This window comes from Carassius gibelio, chromosome A6 (assembly GCF_023724105.1).
Source record: "Carassius gibelio isolate Cgi1373 ecotype wild population from Czech Republic chromosome A6, carGib1.2-hapl.c, whole genome shotgun sequence".
In the NCBI taxonomy this organism is placed as follows: Eukaryota; Metazoa; Chordata; class Actinopteri; order Cypriniformes; family Cyprinidae; genus Carassius; species Carassius gibelio.
In genome coordinates, this window is record NC_068376.1 from 18,815,162 (window position 1) to 18,836,655 (window position 21,494).

Sequence of the window (21,494 nt, forward strand, 5' to 3'; positions counted from 1 at the left end):
ATATTCCTCTCTGGTTTCATCGCATGCATCATGTGAAAGTGACAAGGTCTGGTAGCTTTATATATTCTCAAAGGAGATAAAAGGAGATCAGATTTAAGTTTTAAACATTTGTATTCTTCAGCATAGTAAGAAATTCTAGTCTCGTGTGAACATGGATAAAGTTTTGTGGTGTAATGTCTAATACAGTGTGTATTTTTATTTGTAATTTGTATTACAATACAATACTTTGCCCTTATAGACACTAACTGTAAGTCCATTACTGCATGTGCAGCTTTTTTTTAACTGTGGCACAAGTCTAAAATATTTTGCAGACTTTTCTGTAATCAACAGAACAGATTCATTTATTATTTTTGAACATAGAACAATCCTTAAAAAAATTAACTATTTTTCAAATACAAAAAAAAAAGTTAATTTTAATGTATTTGAATGGACCATTGGATTATAATTATTTGGATTAACATATAGATTCTGTTTACAATAACACTCACTTATTAGATGCACACTGAACGTTGGTCAAGACAGTAAAGTTGTTTCTGACACTTCGAAGGCTTGCTAGAACCTAGAAAAAGACAGAAATAACGTAAAACTGTAAGGTGAACCAAGCACATGTCCATTTGAAATGCAATCTTTAAAGAAACATGACACTGATGTGTTTACCTGAGCAAAAGGTGTGACTATCAAGTCATCCCCATGCCTGTAATCAAGTGAGAATACATTAACATCCAGAGAAGTCAACACTCAAACAAAGTCATGAAAAATAAAATGAGCCTTTATTTTAATTGATGTTCTTGATCTCATTGTGAGCAATGCTTTGGTTAATTTGAATCCAGAAAAGAAGTCTGGCTCTTTTTCTGAAATGACTTTGCCTTTCAGGCTGACATCACTTACTAACAACCAGATAGCTTAGCAAACTCTAATCCAGTCTTGCTAAATTCCCATCTTGCATTTTTTACATGGTAAATATCTAGTTCCAGTCAGTAATATTTCACCCATCAGACGCACTTGTCAGATGAGGTTCCGTTCACTATCAGGGCCATAAATGGCACCAAAAAAAATGGGGTTTCCAAGAACAATCCAACACATTCCTCAGAGTTCAACAGATATTTGGCATCTAACGCTCTGGAAAATGCGTTCTTGTATAATTCCAGCCAGTAGCTGCCAGAAGGCTTGGGAAATAAGGCCTTGATTGAGATACGCTCTGGCATGCAAATCTCACCGCCGTGAGCAGTAGCGCATAAATCAACTCCACTAATCAGCCCCGCCTCCACCTTTGCCCCGCAGAAAAGTTTGGAAACAGAAATACTAGTGTTAATGAAAAACGAGGCTTATTAAACAACTTTAGATGTGGTGAAAAATAAATTTTAAAGTGGCTTCCAAGTAACATGACTCATTAGTGAAGATGATTCAGTAATTTCTGTTGTGAAAAAGTACGAAAGTGAAAAAGAAAAAGCTTGAACCAAGCTATGGATGTTTGCTGGTCTTAGCTGATATAACATCTCTAGGGGCCTGCAAACCAGTTCAGTTTGGAAGACAAGACCAGTAAACCATTTTAGGCTGGTTTTCAACTGGTTCAATACATAAAAAAGGTAGCTCTTAACATTTAAAAAAAACAAAAAACAACTTTACTTACAGTTCTGAGACGATAGAAGAATTTCGAGACATTGACTTAGGTGAGAGGTCATAGTCGCTGTCTGAGCGGTAGAGGAAGGACTCTCGCCGCTGGTTGTGGCTGGGAAAGTTTGCGTGCAGAACCAGGCCAGAACCTGGTGAGGCCTGGGGGTCCAGAGGACTGCAGCTTGCAGACGGGCCATTTTCAACATCAAAGCTGAAAACCGAAAAACAAAATACATTAAAATGTAGGTCAGAACACATACGTCTGTTTAACGGTCTTGGAATGCTGTTATTTTAACATACGTGATATTATCTCTAGTACTTGACACACTTTTCTTTTACTGATGACTAAGACTGTTCATTCGAAACCAAAAACAAGTCAATACTGATCCACCTTGGCAATCCGCAAGATTCAAAGTTATATATGGCTTAATGAAAAAAATTCAGGAGAAATACACAAGCTGTCCTCTGGGACCGGAGAGCTCTGGAAAGTCTCAAAGATTCCCAGCACTTGGGGCGGAAGCGTGTCTCATCTTTCCAAACCATATGGGAAACATAGTGGAGCCCACATCAGAAAGAAGAGAAGCAGGGGAAACGCATTACGTTCAAGTCAAATAAACAGTTAAAAAAAAATCTGTTTGGTTCAGATGTGCTTGTGATTTCAGAGGAAGTAGCGTAGTCTTTACACCACTCAGGTTTGGTGACCTTTCGCTGTGGCTGAAAACACTGGAGAGTCTCAAAGTAAAAAAAACAAAAAAAAACTAGAGAATAGGAGAACCATTGAAAACCAGTTCCTTGTTTTGTTGCTGTTGACCAATGGAAATTTACTACAACACACACACACCACACATACATGCATCAATTTGATAAATGCTATTCGAATATTTCTCTAATGATAACGAGAGTTATGGAAACATTGCTGAATGTCCTGATCAACGCGGAGGTCCGCTGTCTGACAACCAACAGCCAACACTGAATCAACATCCTCCTATTGTGCTTCCTTTTCCTGTTGGCCAGCCATTCACAACAACCATTTGTGCTTTTCACACTGCACTTAACCCCAGTTTATCGCCTTTTTAAACCCAGCAAAGGAGTGTTTCACACTTGTATTTTTTAAAAAGGGGTAAGCACATTTCATGCAGTCATGGTCTGAGAACATGTATTCAGGACAAATTAGATTGTACAGTCAGGAATAAGTGCAAGTGATGTGCAAGAGTGAAACAAGTCATTATATAAACAGGTTGTGTGCTATGTTTAATCAGTCTATGACACTAACACCTCAAATATGTAAATAAGAATGTTAACCCAGGTTTTGATACAAATGGGGTCTGATAATTGTTGGGAAATAACATATTTAAATAACAGCCTGGACAATTATTCTAGGTTTGTTATTTCAGAAGTTTAGATTATCCTCCTTGAAAAATAAATCGATAAAGCGCCACAGCCTCTAGACACCGGAATTCTTCAAAAACTCAATTATAAATGCATCTGTTTACTTGGCCCTATTGAAGTGTTTATGTATTCTGCCTCTGTCTTGTGATTACAATCAATATATCCCTCATCTTTTTGCAAATGTTTCTATTTTGTGCTTACGATGGCCGAGAAAGCTCAACGCGCTGCAAATAAAAAACACATACAAATTAAAATATTTGCAATTACCAATTTTATTTGATTTTGTTGTGGGTAGTTGCAGCATGTGTGTCTTCAGATTGATGAAGATGTTTTCTTAGTTTGCAGGTGTGTTTTTTTTCTATTTGAATGTTTTTTTTTTTTTTTGTTTTTTGCAGTGCATTGAGCTCTCTCAGCCACCGTATGTGTCTTCTTTACTTTATGTATTTCTGTTTAAGCCTGTCCTCAAACAAAAAACGACCATATAGGTTGTTTGTGTAAGCACCTTATTACTACCTAGATTTACATTTTAAAGTTAAGTACCTCTAGCTGGCATAAAAATAATGATAGTATCATGTTCCGTATCATCATGAAATGACATAAAACGTCATTACCAATCAAAATGTATGTTTATTTAAATGCAATGTGTGGACTTTTTACACCAATCTCACAGTAATTCGGACATTTTTTTTACTAGGTGGCTTATTCGTTTGAGTGACCACACCTAACCCCACTCCTAAACCTACCCTTCACAGAAATCATGCAAAATTATGATTTATAGAGCATATACATTTTATGAGCATGTGCGTTGTCTGGGATCGAACCAATGATTGCATGATTACATATCATCGTATAACGCAATACTCTACCAACTGAGCACAAAACATTAATATGAGTATATTAAACTGAGTACAAAGTACAGTATGCTTGAGTTTCCTCAGACGTTATTTTGTTTTTTTTATCAATATAGTTGTTATTGTTACACAAAAGTACAATGCAATTGGAAAGCATTAACCAAAATGCTTATTTGATAAATGAGATCATTAGTCAGATATGACTGCACTAGAAACTGCACTACTAAGAAGGAAAACCACAAGTGATTTTCTGATGTGTCCGCAATGCTTGTTTCTTTGTGCATGCCCAAGCAACACCAGCAAGTGAAGAAGCAACATGTCTGCTGCTGCGGCTTTATACAGAAAAAAAAGTGATTTCGGGGGTTACTACATTGACTATTGTCTTTAATAACACCCATCATTATAAAATAGTTATAACACAACTTAGTTCTTTAATGCTTATGCTACAAAGCTCAAATGTGAACATCAAGGAAGGGTGTGACGATTCTGTAAACAACACTGCTTACAAAAAAACTGAAACAGGTTTACATTTTGGTGATTTCTCTCTGGACAATATGCAGTACATTCAGCCTGCTCGATCATTTACTCCACTATACAGAGGCTTTATGATATAAAGCAAAACCCGCCATTGACTCAACATCAAATGCTGAACAAAATAATCTAAACAGATCATGCAAAGCCAGAAAAAAAAAAACACTTTCACAGAAACTGACTGACTGGCAGTTGTGTTTTTTTCACTGTGGCTTTTTTTATTGCACTTATTTTTTTTACAGTTTCCTTTAAATGGAAATTATTCGTAACAAATGTTCAATGTGAGTCTGCCAGGCAGTTTCATAAAGTAGCTGTCATGTCTAAAGCAAAATTCACTCGGGGTCATCTGAGCTCCCTGGAGAGGTCAAGAGAGAGAAAGAAGCCTCTGACCTCAGCTGTAACCAGTATCTCTGATTCCCATGACATTATAATGACAGAGTTCATGTAAAGGGTGATAGTAGCTTTACATTAACAGGAAATTAACAATCCTAAATTAAGTACAAGTTAAGCACAACTTGTAAAATGGCCAAATTGACATCTCACAACATAAAGACCCCATTGAATCCACTAATGAGTGCAGTTTTCTATGATGTGGTGATTTAGGATGTGAAGTTTAGCCATTTGCCAACTTTATTTGCATCACAACCATGAACCATGATTGTGCTACTTCTTGGTAGGCTCCAGGGAATGGTTATTCTCATTCTAGAGAGTAGTAAAAATCCACTTTTATTTTATAGCTGCAATTATTACTTTCAATTTAAGTTTTTGTTATTTTGTTATGAGGTTTTTTTCTTCTTCTTCTTTTATTTAAGTTTTCATTTATTTTTGGTTTCAGTTTTAGTATTAGTAATTTTACTACTTATATTTATATTCAGTGAAAATGTTGCCAGGGAAAAGTTGGCGCTGTACTCTTTCTAGGAACAGTTTTTCTTGGTGGAAGCTTTGTGTTTGTTTAGCTAATAAAATATTAAAACTCGATTCAAAATGGTGTACAATTATTTAATAATTTCATCCTGGTATCGCGGACTCGCACTCTCATTTCATACAAACGTTGCTGCTGCATTCTGCTACGATTGTTTTGTACGCCGTAACGGATTAGAAAATAACTAATAATAACTAATAAAATTTTCGTCTTAAATCTTTTATTGCTTTACTAATTTATAATGTGAAATGTCGTGTAATAAGTGGCTTGCCTTCACCGTTTCCCTTAAATGTCCATCTAGTTGAACTTGCCACTTGCTCACAACTGCTGTCTTCACGGAAGCTTTGCGTTCAAATATTTCAACTCGAATCAATACTTTGTGTCTAGTTATTTACTCATGTGGCAAGTAGCCATGTAATAAGCAGGATAATGTACATCCAGCCAGTTGTTCTCTCAGAATAAACCCCTTCAGGCTGATACAAGACCCCTCCTACAAGACAGAGAAAGAACATCACATGGATTTAAGCTAATGAAAATGTTTTTCAGCACTTAAATAGAATAAAGATGTTTAGTGTTTATATTTTCACCATGAAACTAAAAGGATAGGATGTTGTTTCCAGTAAGCATCTAATTATCCTGTGACTGCTGTTGAGTCACAGTCTGGTAGCACATACTGTACAACACAACAATACAGGTAATTTACAGAGAAGCTCCAAAAGACATCCGCTACTTGTATACTTTGCTTTAAGTGTCATGGCCTCCACTCTAGCAACGGTCCATCTTTACACAGTGAGAAATTGGAATGGGTTTCGAATCACAAGGTCTCTTTGCCTCACATACATTTTCAGTTCCTCTGTCTGTTAGTGGAACTGTTTGACAAAATGACACTTCACTGTAACATTTATTAAATTACTACATTATCAGACATCGTAGATCTGTTGTAATGCTGGATTGGCTCACGTGTTTGTGGGGAAGAAGGGGACTTCTAAGGCAAGTTGCACTGGATTCTACTCCGGCATCAGAAACTCAGAGACAGAGGAGGGAAGTTCATATGATCCGGTCCGTGAGAATATTCAAGGCTGTGGACCCTGCTTTAAATGGCTTTCTATGAGACTGAAAAATGCAGAATGCTATTTTTCCATGACATATTTCGGAACAAATAGATGCCCAACTCTGAGGATAATTTGAGATGACGTGGTTGTTTTGAAAAAAAAAACAAAAAAACAGTTGGTATGCAAGAGGATGTTTGTTTGTGCCAACTTTAGTAGACTAATCGCAGGAGAAACACCCCCAAGAGTAATCGCTGGTGACTTGTTGAAATCCCTGGTCCCAATGTCAAATTTATATTTGCTTTTTTCTAACCTGGACAGTATGTTTAGATCATTAACCACACAGACATACTTTAAGACTAAAGTTATGATAGTAAATGCATAACAACAAGTTTGCCTTTTTTATTATTAAAATAACAATGATTTAATATGACTGCATCCACCAGAATACACAAGTTTAAACCAAACAAAGTCATTTCAGATGATCATTTATAAATAATTTTATATGGTAACATGTTTTGTATATTATGCATGAGTATATTTTAAAGGTTCAGTTCAGAGATTTTGAACTTATAAGGTAAAAGTATTTCACAAAGGCCAGTTTCAAGCCACACATTTCTGCCTATTAGCACAAATCCATCAAACGTGGAGATAATCTTTGTTGGCATTTGGAGACCTTTACACATGGTCTCCTATGACGGACGTCAGAGTAGGCTGTGTGTAAACCCAGATGTTCACAAACTCATTGATTCAGTTGTTTGACAAATAGAGTGTATATAAACATGCATTACAGATTGACACAAAGATATATTCATAACTGAAGAAACCGTGCACTCATACAAACGGAAAAACTGAAGCATGTAACAAATCGCAGAGCTGATTAAAAGTTTGAACACTGAATGTTTACATACAGTACATAGGATACATACATACATGAATGAATGGGCCATGGAATGACTGAATTAAGGTTATTATAGTTAACAAACAAAAAACAAAAAAGACCATTTAAAAGTGCATTACTTGATGGACTAAAATAACTAAAATTAAAACTGAATTAATAATTTAAAGACAAAATGACAAAAGCACTCCCAAAATTACTGAAATCTTAACCTTAACTACAATAACATGGAAAATAAAAAAAACAAAATGTTCAAACTATTAATAAAAACTGTATAGTATGTTATAATAGTATGTTATAATAATAGTATAACAGCATAATAGTATCTCCATTATACTACAATAACACAGAATAAAAAAAAAAAAAAAAAATTATCATTGGGGAAGCTTATTTTAGTTTGAAATTGAGCTAAAGCTGTGGTGATGTTTACCTAAACAAAGTAAAGCACAAACAGCTCTCAGGTTTGAAATTACAGTAGAGGTGAATGTATCAATTGATATCAGGAGCACAAAGAGCGCGTACAACGTCCGATCCATTGCATGCACACAATAACCTGATGGAAAATGTACAACAGCTGTGAACAGTTTGACTCTTATATAAACACAGAGCTCAGTTTACTTACAAACACATTCACAAACTGCTTGAGAAACAACAATTCATCACAAGGAACTCAAAAATAAGCCCAGAAAAAGGGGAGGGAGAATAAGAAAACGTACAGAAAGTGATACTATAGATGAAGATCTGGTTCGGGAGTAAAGGACAGGACATCTGATCGCTGTGTGACAAGGGTCCTGAAGAAAGGCACTGAAATTCATGACGTAGACAGGCTGAGAGATGGACAAAGAGTGGCCCATGTTTAAAGTAGTACCATATACATAAGCCAGCAGAAGAAATTAAAAACAGAGAGGAAGAGAGAGTGTGTGGAAGCATGTGAACCACACAGAGTCTGGGACATAACAGAGAGAGAGAGAGAGAGAGAGAAAGAGGAGGTTAGTTCTGACCTTAAGGTGGAGGTGTGCAGCCTCTTCACCACCTCCTCACTGAAGTCAAAGTGAACCCTGCCTCTGTGGCAGGGCGACCTGCGGAGCATGGCCCTGAGACACACCGCTGTGCTGTTCAGCGCGCTCTAGTAGCGTCTCCACTGCACGACTCCCCTAACACTTAGTGCCCTCCCACAGAGCTCAACTTCACCACACAGCCACTTCCTTTTGAAGTCCAGCTACGCTACAACTCAACTCAGCTCTCTGAGAGAGAACACGGCCGCACATGAAACCCGGGGCGGAGCTCTCAACAGGGAGTCGGAATGTCTGAACAAATGAGAAGTTTCATTCCTAAATGGCATTTGTAGACAAAAATAGAATAAAAAACAATGTATTCTAATGAGCATACAACATTCCAGAATCACTTTCTGAATGCCTCCAATCATGGTAGGGATACTTTTGAAGAAGTGTAAAAATGTTTTGGGTTATTTGGGACTTTTGAAATGAACCGCTGTCTATTTCAGTGATGAACTGTGGTGATACTTCTGAGCTATAATGATAAGGAACTTACCACACAGTACATCCAAATCTATGTGTGAGCACTGAGAGTTACTACACTGCAATCTGTTTGTATCCACCTAATTAAATTATGAATAATTATTGCTAATGCACTGAGAAAGTAATACGTTAAAAAAATGTCGATAATGGCATATTCATGTTGCCTTTTTTACTTTTTAATTATACCTTTGCCCACTCAAAGTTAATTTTTTAAAATCTTAGATTTTTTAAAAATAGATTTACTACTACAAATAATGATGTTACAAATAAATTCTTATAAAAATAAAATATTTTTTGTCCTGCACATTATAATGCTGTGATGCCTAAATTCCCTTAAACAACTGATTTTAGATTTTTGTCAAAAATATGAAAATAATTATAAGCAAATTGCATTATTATTTAGTATGTTCTGTCTGTACTATATAACTGTTTGCATAATGGTTTGACAGACAGCTAACAGATTCAAACTTCAGTTCAGACAGTTAAAGTTGACAGAGTTAAAGCTAAATGTATTTATTTTTGTATTTCTGTATTTTACATTTATTATTATTATTTATGCATGTACTGTATGTAGCCTATCTATTGATTGATTGTTACGTTTCTTAAGCTGCAATCACCTTAACTGAAACAAAACACTTAGAATACTTAGAACCTCCTATTGCTCAAATGTCTCTGTGAATTCAAGGGTCAGAGGTTATCAAATCTGAACTTTGGTATACAGCGGAAGACAAAACTGCATGAGCTTGTGTTTCGGGTCTTGTTTTTACCTTGCATGCCTATAAATCCAAGTTTTGTATTTTTTTTAAACTGAAAATAAAGATACAATTGAAACAACACTGTATGCCATTATATACAGTGTTTTTATTTTTATTTTTTATGAGCATGTGGAACATGAAGCGCATGAAGTTTTGTAACGCAGACTAAAACATAGTAAAAAAAAAACACACAAAAAACAAAAGAGAAACCACTCCTGGAAACATTATTACCATCAATGAGAAGAAGTGTGTTTTGCATTATAGGATCACAAAACATTCCAATCATTCCCCCTTAAGAGTCTTTCCTACTTTACAAGTCACTGTTTGATGTGTGATGACGTGCTGTGTGGATTAAAGAGTTAATTTCGTCATCTTATAAAATACCATTAAAGATCACAGACCTTTCGTGAAGAGACACATATGAAGCTAAATAGAGAAAACTTTGACACAAGACAAAACAATTTATAAGTGTGAAGTCTGAGCTGAGCAGAGGAGCAGAAAAGACAATGGCAGCGCATGGAAAGATCTGTCTGCCTTAAAACTGATTATAATAAGAAAAACAAGACTGGGTCAAACAGGCTAGTGTTAATTCAGAGTTGACTCAGTGTGAAAATATTTCACAAAACTGCCTGTCGAAACGAAACAATTAAACATCATCCATCAAAATGTGTCTAATTTAAATGTGTAAGAACCTAATAGTTAATATTTTTGACTTCATACACTTCACTCACTAAACTATCCTCAGAAGCCACAATTATACCTGCAGTTAAATCATTTATTTAATTTGGTTTCTTATTTAATCGCATCAATTTAATGATTTTAATTACAATTTTTGAAATAAAATCATCCAAAAAGACATGGCTGTTTGGTGCTCAAGGGTTTGTAGTACACAGAAATCTGGAATGCTATAACTACTTATGCTGATAAAACTGTACTGCCCACTAGATGGCAGAATTTTACAAATAAAGAAAAACCAAGCCTCAAGTAAGACTTTAATGAAAACCTTGCCTGCCGAGTCTTTTATGATATTTTGAGCTATTATAACTTAATTATGAACAGGTTCTAAGCAACTAAGTAATATTGATAAATTAGCAGATCAAACTTCAACTAACAATACAAGAATTACTCATGATGAGTCTGCTTCTGCAATAACCTTATAAATAAATATTTTGAGCCAATACCATTCCTTGTTACAGTATTTTATGTTAAATTAATCTAAATAAATTAAAAAAAGCGATTCTTTGAAACTGACCTCAGTAAAGGGGGAAGTTGTGGCCTAGTGGTTAGAGAGTTTGACTCCTAACCCTAGGGTTGTGGGTTCGAATCTCGGGCAGGCAATACCATGACTGAGGTGCCCTTTAGCAAGGCACCGAACCCCCAAACTACTCTCTGGGCGCCGCAGCATAAATAGCTGCCCACTGCTCCGGGTGTGTGTGTGTGTTCACTGCTGTGTGTGTGCACTTTGGATGGGTTAAATGCAGAGCACAAATTCTGAGTATGGGTCACCATCCTTGACTGAATGTCACGTCACTTAAACGATGTAAAAAAAAAAACGTTTAATTTAACTGTAGAATAACAGATAAATACAAAGTGGCATAGTACTTTTTTAAAACAAATTAAGATCATATCAACAGCATAATATTAACATTTATAGTTTTTAAAACTTCTAATATATAAGAAACTGCCACTTTACACATGTTAGTAACCATCTGTAGCGTTTTTTTCTCTCGACTTACTATCAGCTGTTTGGTTACCAACATTTTTTAAAGTGTTTTCTGTTGTGTTCGACGGAAGAAAGAAACTCATACAGGTTTAGAACAACTTGAGAATGAGTAAATGTTGACAATGTTCATTTTTGTTTGGAACTACCCCACTAAGACACTCATCTCTGGCAGCATGAACAGCAGAAGGCTGACTAACCGTCTGTTGAATCAGAACAGTCACTAAGCAGACTTCACCTACTAGGTTCCTTTGAGCCTGTACGTACAGCTAACCTCCAGATCTGACAGACGGGAAAGAGAGGACAACAGCACAGCAGCACACCAGCTCTCAGTTCTAATGTCATTTCTCTGATTGGTGATTGGTGCTCAAGTAAACTGATTACAAATTATCCTTGATTGTAATTTCACCTCAAATAGACTACAGGAACTGTGGAACAGAAAACATGAATTAGGGTGTCAATAATATTTGGATTTAACGTTTGGAAATCTTTCTTTATGAAGTATAGTTATAGCCTTAAAAATCTGTATCACATCACAATAGTTAAGGTAAATGCATTTTGATAAACTGAGTTTGTGAGTTTCAATATGATATCTGTGTATGATGTCAAATGATTAATTACTGATGCGCAGACTTGATCAATGTACTTGACCTATATTAATAGTCTAATCTCTCAAAATACAAAGAGTGACACTGACTAAGAATCATGACCAAAATAGGCCCTGTCCCAAATTGCACACTTCCTCAGAGTCCACACTTTGGTGATGTCATGTAGCGCAGACCTATAGGGCCCTTGGCGCGAGTCCACGAGGGCGCATTGAGAGGTATTTTTGGGACAGACTCGATCGTCACGCCGGAAACAACAGTCTAGTCTGGTCTGGTTGCTTATGCGTTTGAACTAAGATTACAATTTTAACACATAAAATATATGTGCGTGAGTTTCAGATGAATTTACAGGTTTAAATATGAAAACTAGGTTTACATATGACTCAGTAAAGCCCTGACATTCGGTTCTATTTATTTAATGAATCATAATGCGATTGTATTATTCAACACGCTATTATGACGTTTGAGATGTCAACCACTGGTCGATGACCATAATGTTTGTAGAAACTGTAGGTAACAACTGGTAAAATGTACACCTAGGTCATAAAAACCGTAATGATACCTACACTTAAATATTTTCTTCTCAGCCATGTCATCAATTGCTCTTGAGCGAAATCTCCTCCCATCCGTCGTCTGATTGGAATTTCGCAAGGATTCCCGGGTAGTTAAAGTGTGCGGAGCCTGCATCTATGCGGACTTCGTGGAAGACTGCTTCAAAGGTACAAAGGGGGCGCTGTTGAGCACACTTCAGAGTATTAAAATGCTGAATGGGACGGCCTACGGACTCATAGACTTGGCGAGCATGTGCAATTTAAGTCCACAAGACCGAAAGTCCACATGAAGTGTGGCATTTGGGACAGGGCCACTAAAGAGTATTTGGGATATTGTCATGAATTCTGTCCGTAGACTTCTATCCGACTGCCACAAGAGGTCGTCTCTTCATCATATTGACTCTCACACCACACAGACTGTTACATGTCACTTCAGACTATAGTTCCCATCATCCATTGCACTGATTACACACACACACACACACACACACACACACACACACACAGCTGAATGGACTGATTAAACATACACAGCTGAATCCATTCAAACATGCTTTATAAGGCCTGGACTTTCTTGTTCAGATTGCTGAGTATTGTTCTGCATTTATCACTATTCTAGTGTTAGTTGCTTTACTGAGCCATTCTGTGTTTCTGTTTAGTCTCTAGTATTGTTCTGTGTTTATCACTCCCTTAGTGATAGCTGCTTTACGGAGCCTAGTTTCTAGTTCATCTGGACTTTTGCTCATGTTTCTGGATTACCCCTCTTGTCAAGCCCTCTGGATTCTGTCTGCCGATCGATGACCTACGCCAGCCCCAGTCTTGTCTTATACGTATCCCTGACTGTGCTGTGCTGTGACTTATACTCAACCCTGACTGTGTATGACCATGTTTATTAATAAAGCTTTGCATATGGATCTGCACGTCTCGTTCGCCCTGTTACAGATATATGGTTGCTTTTGATTCTGGTCTCCGAAATATCTCAGATTCATAGTTAAAGGCATAATTGACCCACAGTTGAAAGTTTGCTTAAGATTTACTCAACCTCAAGATATTGATTAGTTGGTTTCTTTATCTGAACATATTTGTTTAGTACATTATATATTGTATAATGTACTGCACTGAATGGGTGCCGTCAGAAGTTCAAAAAGCTGATTGAAGCATCACAATAATCCAAAAATAATCCACATGACTTTAGTCCATCAATTAAGGTCTTCCGGCTAACATTCGAGCCTTCTGTTCACAAAGTAATCCAATCTGAATTAAGCACAGATCACTATTTACAAGTGAAGACAGGCCAAAACAGTTCTGAACAAATACAGCGGGGGATTTTGATAGGAGACGAAAACTAGGAATGGATATTTTTACTTGAGGAAGTGTTATTATGGACTTGATTTATATCTTGGCCAGAAGCACTGGTTTAAATGATGGAGTTGTTTCAGTTTTTTACAAGGCATTGACTTTCTCAAAATCTGTCATAGACAGGATTAGACATTAATTCCTGTAAACATGAATAAACAGTCAATTCTGAACAAAATCTGTGTGAGCACTTATCAATAAAACCACCTTTAAAAAATACATAAGATGATCGAGAACCATTAACTAAATATTTCTCAGAAACGTCTTCAATTGAAAATCACTGAATCATTGCATAACATCACATACCTGTCACTGATTCATGTGACAGACTCACTCTCTCGCTTCGAATCAAAGTGCACAGACCTTTGTTTACCTGCTCTGTCTAATTTAATCTAACAAGTCCAATAGGAACTTCCATGCATCTCTTTGATTTATTCACAGATGTGATGTTCTTTGACAGGTGTGAGACAGAAGGCAGCTAAGGAGAGAGAGAGAGAGAGAGAGAGAGAGAGAGAGAGAGATAGGAACAGTTAAAGGGACAGTTCACCCAGAAATGAAAAACCTGCTTTATCTGAATCTATTTGGTAATTCTGTATGAAGAACACACTGTAATGACTTTCAGCGTGTTTCTCACATAAAACTATGGCTGCTCGATAAATCATATTGTGATCATGATTTTTGCAATATTCGCCTGCTGGTTATTTATCCTAAAACAATTCATTTTCATTTGTCATTTGATGTTATCTTGCATTGGTAAGAGGCCTCATTTGCACTTTTTGCTGCAACTAAATCTACAAGCAAACCTAAACAGTAATACACCTGAACATGAATCTTGAAAATATTGCTTGTGAATGAATAAATATGCAACCTCTGTGTCACAATACAACAAATGAAATGGCAGAGTAAGGGGTGTTCTGCTCTAGATGGGCTTAGGTAGGAAAGATGGTGAACCCAGTCTACACACTTTCAACATTCACTGCTCACTCTATACAAACTTATCTAACTGGCAAAAACACAGGATAGCACATAGGTTTCAGCTACTAGGATAACTGCTTGCTGATCATGAAAATGACCCATAACTGCTTCTTATTTTCATGAGTAATGTGGCCCTATCAGGTGTCTGCTGCTTAATGCGTTAGATGTATTCCATAATAGACTGTATTAAAGCATTAAAGCATGAGGATCAGTTCCATCTGTAATGCAGTCGATTTCAAATCTCACTAAGGTTGGAGGTGAGATGGTAGAGTGGAGATCTAGGGATGCAGAGCTGTGAATTACATTTCGGGTCGATAAAAAAAAAAGTGGCTGAACTGGTAATAGAAATGCGTCAAATGTTCAATGCACTGTCAGAGAGTTAATAAAATTGCTCACTATGAGTAAAATATGTACTTTAAGGAATAACCCATGAGTAGACCAGTAAAAGCTGTACTGCATTTTTCTTGTGTGTTTGTGTGATTCCTTGTTTTTAAAAGCATGCTATAACAATATCAAAGTTTTTCCATATCAGACACTTGTATTACACCGTTCGAGGGGTCAGGGCTGTTGTTGGACATGATATGCAGCGAGCAGAGTATTCTATGACCCTGTCACAGAGCATGCTGTAAGCTGATCTGCTGTGCAGGCATGACAGCTGCCTTCTGTGTGCCAGTGTGCAGCTTTTACAAATGAGTTCTAAAACAAAAGGTCTGAGGGGAGCATGTGCACCTAATCCTGTCAAACACAATACAAGCATTTAGCAACAGTCTATCTCACTCTTACGACAATTGATCTACAACTCAATTGTGAATTAACACAATTAATATCCACTAATTAAAGGTATTTATTATTTATTCTAGATGGAGAGGGTCACCCTCATGGGTGCAGTCATTTTGAGATCACATGACCAGCCAAAAATGACCAAAATAACCCCTATATTTTAGGGTCACTGAATATTGATCGGCTGTTCAGTATAACATCCAAGTCAACTCTTGTAACAACCAGAATATGAGCATGTGAGCTTCAGAAAAGATTTTGAAACCCCCACATTTAGTTCTTTGTAGGCCAGAGAGATACTGCAATAATTGCAGCTATATACTGCTATATAAAATTGAATGTATTAAAAAATCCTGAAAAAAAGCAGTAAATCAACCACAAACTGAACCCATTCAAGCACCGTGGCTCTTCCATTAAGCCATCAATGAGAGAGAGAGAGCAATGAGAAAATGTCGAGCTGAGAGAGAGTGAATGAGAGAGAGTGGCAAAAGGTCATACATTTCCAAGAGTAAAATAGCTTACTTTTTAAGAAATTCACTCTCTTTTCTAAGACATTTTTAGTATTACTGGAGAAAAATCCTTTCAAGGCAGCGCTCTCTTCTGTATGAATAAAATGAAACCCCATCCACCTGGATCTCGGTCTGCTAGAGTTATAGGGTGGCACATGCAGTACATAGGTTTACAAAATCCTACACACCTACACTTCACAAGCAAAGTCTCTAATACAATGAATGGATAACCTTAAAACTGTGATGGCACAAAGTTTAAGAGCCGATTTTTAACATTCTGCTCCCGAAACATTGTGCAACTGTGCACCTAGAACATAAATTAGTTTGATTTGCCATTACAAGTTATGCATGTAATCCAAACAAAAGAACAGGTGGCTGCAGTGGTTACAACCTTTACACCCACATTCCTGCTTACCAGACCCAAGAGTGCCGGCGGTATGAGTAGGTACCCAGACTCAGACAGGACTTTAAAAACCTCTCGTTGTCCGGCAGATTAAAATCCGTCATATTTAAATTCCCAGCAGATTCAGGAGTTGTCCAATGGAAGATCTTTGAACTCTAAACTCATCCTTCCACCAGTCAAAAACACTGGAGGGACTCGGGGCAGAGGAGAGATGGTTACTGTATCTGTTAGTGGGAGTCTCTGGTTGCATTGTCAGTCCGTCACGCTTCTACCTCCTCATGGGGTTGAGTATCATAGGTCCGCTCACACCTGCCAGAAACATTGTCTCTTGAGTGTACCGCAGCTCTTTACTTTCAAAACAGGAAGACGGTGGTCTCTGCTCAGCAGTAAACAAGAAGATCCGGAGTGTGGGGGGAAATCACACAGTGGGTAAGTCTGTTTCCAATCACACTTAGAGACAGAAGGCACGTACCTACTTTTCTTGCACAGTTTAAATATTACTCTGATGGAGTTTACCAACAAGTAGACTGTACACATGGTAACAGTCTAGAAAATGAAAAACCAGACGCCCCGCTGATCTCTGTGGTGATGAGGATTTATGCTTTATCCAAAATCCATTATAGTCGTATCTTCCTGTTCTAAAAGAGAGAGATTTGCAGATGATCCCTTTATTTAGTATCTCTCTGGCCCTATTTCGGTTCTATATTTAGGACTTTTTTTTAAGTTGTTATTGTAGCTTTATTTAGATTCTGGAAACCTTTTTTTATTTTATTTTTGGGTGCATTCTAAAACAAAGCTATGGTATAAGTGAACAACACTACAGTTTAAAAGTTTGAGGTCAGTAAGATGTGCATAATGATAAGACTAATAATACAGAGTAATACTTTTGTTCAGCAAAGATGCATTAAATTGATCAAAACTGACATTTATAACATTCAAAATGAATCCTGAAAAAATATATATATCACAGTTTCCACAAAACTAGCAGCACAAATGTTTTTAAAACTGATAAATAAATAAAATAAAAAAGGTTCTAGAGCAACAAATCAACCTACTTGAATGTTCTCTGAAGGATCACGTTACACTTAAGACCGGAATAATGGCTGGCAAAAATTCAGCTTTTACAGCACATTACCAAATGTAATTTTTAAATATATTACAACTGCAAACAGTAATAATATTTCACACTTTTTCTGTTAATGAATGTTTAATTAGTAAAAAAAACTTCTTTTAAACAAACCTTCCCAACCCCAAACTTGAACAGTACTGTACTCATTTAACTTTTCCAGCATTAAGTGGCATTTTTATTTTTATTCTCGTTAATTACTGACCTACCTCACCATCCATTTTTCTCCCACTATTTTTCCCAGCATGCACCACAGTATGAAGAAATCATGCTTATTACCACTTCACTGTTTACTGATATTTGCATTATTTGCACTGATGTTGTGTTTGTTGTTACTTTTGAGCTTAGTGTCAACATGTGTTGATAATTAAATGCGCTTATTCCTTTCTTGCAAATGTTTATTCATTATTATATGTGGCGCAAGCTGTCATCTCTTTATTCAGAAACCATCCTCATCTAAAAATAGCTTGCGGTTAAATCTCCTTAGGGACTGATGTGGTAGGGATTTTGATTCTCATCTCAGCGAGTCTGTTTACTAAAAAGATCAATTCACATTTGTTCGCTGTTTTGTTCAGTGGCTCTTTCTGCAAGTAGAATACTGTTTCCGAACACCAGTTTCCGACTTTTTGTGTCAGTCGGTGACTTTTTGTGTGTGTTCAGTGAATCTCAAGTCGTTCACAATATTTATTATTCATTATTAAAATATGGAGCTATACAAATCTGCAAAAATTGCTCAGCATTACATTTTATTAAAGAATAAAAAACAAGAATAATAGCCATAATACATTTCAATACCAGGTTTCAATAAGATCGTTATTTTGTGTACAGCGTCAGTCGTTTTTACACATTATTAGTTTTCTCTTTCTTTCTCTCCTTGTTGTGAATGAGACTAATGAATCAAATGACAGTCATCAACAGATCAACGTTCACAAATGAGATGCCCCAGTTCATTCAGTTTCTTCAAAATCAAGATGTCCCAGTTCATTCATGAATGAGGTGCCCTAGTTCATTCAGTTAGTTTACGAATGAGATGCATGGAAGCAAAACAGATCAATTAATTCACTTAAGATTTGTTCAACAAACTGTTTTTCTTCTAAATATGACACATATTGCAACAGTAAAATATTCTTAAAACGGTCATATGATACGATTAAAATTTTCCATTTCTCTTTGGAGTATTACAAACTCTTGGTGCATAAAGATCTGTAAAGCTGCAAAGACTAAAGTTTCAAAACCAAAGAAATATTATTTATAAAAGTTAAGAGTCAACCACACACTCCTAAAACAGCTCTTTCCAACACGCCACCACATCTCTACATTACGTCACAATGTGGGAAGATTTGCATAACTCTGCCCAAATGTTCATGCAAAGAAAGAAGATGTAACTTTTATTCTCGCTGTTGCCGCCGCCGCCATGTTCTGAAGACGCTGTGTTTCATTTGGTACTTTTTTTAGCCTTCCAAAAGAGGACACAGCTAGGTTAAGTTGTATTTACAACACTGTTCCAGAACAGTTCAACCCAAATGTTCAGATGTGTGCAGCACATTTTGCGGAGGACAATGACTGTTTCGTGAGAGAGTAGCCTACAATGCCAGTGTCTGTTTCTATAAAGTAGAGCAATTCTAATTTTGCAATGACAGTCTGCAGACAACACATAAAAAGACAGTATAAGTAATTATAATCCGTAATTATGTCCCCACTGGATCCAACAAATGACCTGTTTGTAATGGGTTTTATTGGTTTTGTCTCATTGCGAATTGGGACACCGCATCACAGTAAGTTAAGGGGCATAACATTTCAGTCACATGCTTAAGGCATTTGGACAATCACAATGCACTGGATAGCTGGCCAATTAGAGCACACCTCGCTATTCAGACTGACAGATCAACGCATTTCAGAAAGGCGGGGCATAGAGGAGAAATGTCTTGGTTACGTATGTAACCCTCGTTCCCTGAAGGAGGGAACGGAGACGTTACGAATGGGCTCTCACCCGAGAGCCCAATCACCTTCGAGTGGTACAAAACGAGCCAATGGTACACAAAGTACCTTTGTCTGCAGAATTTACTTCGCGAGCTCCACCCCGCAGAGCGGGTATATAAGGAGCAATGCGAGCAACTCGCATTCAAGTCTTCGCTGAGGAGCCGAGCCAGTGACCCGGCCGTTCAGCGGAACAGCGATGTGGCAAGGGGATGTAACATCTCCGTTCCCTCCTTCAGGGAACCAGGATTACATACGTAACCAAGATGTTTCCTTTCAGTCGGTCACATTCGACGTTACGAATGGGGTCCCTTACAAAACGCCATATGGCTGTCTTCCAGCGACCCGTGTGAGTGATAGCACCCTGTAGTGAGGCCAGCACGAGTGAGGGCCTATAGCTCGTACAGAATACAATGGGTAGCATATTCCAGCTGGACAGATGCTAGCAGGCTGCCTGCCCGTGGGAGGCAGGTATCTACCAAGGTGGTGATACATAAGAACTCTGAGGTACCCAGCCCGCAGGGTGGAAGTTTCAACGACAGAACTGGCAAGGGGCTTGCCAAGGGAAAGACACATGCTGCGGAGAGACTTACTGTGGACATACACATGTGGATCCTTACTGGCCCGAAGGGGCGAGTACCCAGGAGGACACGGGCTCTACACAGAGATTGTAAAATCTCGCAAATGTGTTAGGTGTCGCCCAGCCCGCAGCTCTACAGATGTCTGCTAGCGAGGCGCCATGCGCCAGCGCCCAGGAGGAAGCTACACTCCTAGTTGAGTGAGCTCTCACCCCTAGGGGGCATGAGCCTGATAAGCCAGGACAATAGCATCCACTATCCAGTGGGATAACCTCTGCTTGGAGACAGCCTTTCCTTTCTGCTGGCCTCCGTAACAGACAAAGAGCTGGTCTGAGGTCCTAAGGCACCGAGTTCTGCCAACGTAGGTGCCAAGCGCACATACTGGACAGAGCAGCGCCAGGGCTGGGTCTGCCTCCTCTAGGGGCAGCGCTTGCAAGTTCACCACCTGATCCCTAAAGGAGTGGTGGGAACTTTGGGCATGTACCCAGGCCGGGGTCTCAAGATAACGTGAGAGGTAGCCGGCCAGAATTCCAGGCACGCTTCGTCAACTGAAAATGCCTGCAGGTCCCCGACACTCTTCACCGAAGCCAAAGCCAGCCAAAGCGGCCAGCTGTGTGCCAGGGCGTCCGGGCCGAGGGTGCCCTCGGTCAGGGAGTAAAACAACAAGGTAATTTGTGTACCATTGGCTCGTTTTGTACCACTCGAAGGTGATTGGGCTCTCGGGCGAGATCCCATTCGTAACGTCGAACGTGACCGACTGAAAGGGAACAATAATGTACTGTATGTGGAAAATATTGTGTTTTTTGAACCTTAAACCATGTAAACACATTACATTACACCAAATACACAAAGAGTTACAAGCAATCAAAGCTTTTGCATATAGATTGTCTGCAAGCTGTAACATCAACATAAATAAAACAGGGACAAAAATCCAAAATCAGATCCCGATGTCTTCCTTAACCTGAATGAAGCACGTTGATGTGCATCCTCTTGCTTTTGTTCTGGTTGATGTGTGTGTGCACTCTTCTGGGAAAAGCACATACAAGGAATTTTACCCTTTATGATGTCATACAGGGCCACATTCAATAAAAAACTTTCTGAAATGTATACGAATCCTGAAGGAGTGTATTTGGCACAGAAATACTCAGTCAAACATCAAACAAATTTTTTGAGACTGTGGTCATGTTTAGCACGAGAATCCAAATATTTAGCAATTTAAATAAGTCAGATAATATAATTAGACATCCCCCTTAACAGCTGTTTAAATATTTAGTCCTTGTGTTTCAGAATTATACACAGACAGAAAACGATTGCATATTACAAAATTATAATTGCCTTCCAATTAGCTTGTGACCTGATCTGTGAATTAT

The 21,494-nt window shown here is 37.8% G+C and overlaps 1 protein-coding gene across 4 annotated transcripts in view; it reads right to left on the bottom strand.

Annotated features, from left to right (window-relative positions):
- Nucleotides 1-21,494, bottom strand: part of LOC128015614 (cAMP-specific 3',5'-cyclic phosphodiesterase 4B) — a 133,329-nt gene that overhangs the window by 35,066 nt on the left and 76,769 nt on the right. For 2 of the 4 annotated variants that reach the window (XM_052599611.1, XM_052599612.1), the window contains 3 exons: nucleotides 1,631-1,825; nucleotides 658-694; nucleotides 489-559 (listed from right to left, as the gene is read on the bottom strand). In XM_052599611.1, the coding sequence (XP_052455571.1) occupies nucleotides 489-559; nucleotides 658-694; nucleotides 1,631-1,825 (303 nt within the window). Of the gene's footprint in view, nucleotides 1-488; nucleotides 560-657; nucleotides 695-1,630; nucleotides 1,826-8,255; nucleotides 8,479-16,455; nucleotides 16,817-21,494 lie in introns of those variants that run through there. The other 2 variants (XM_052599613.1, XM_052599614.1) reach the window with 2 other exon arrangements.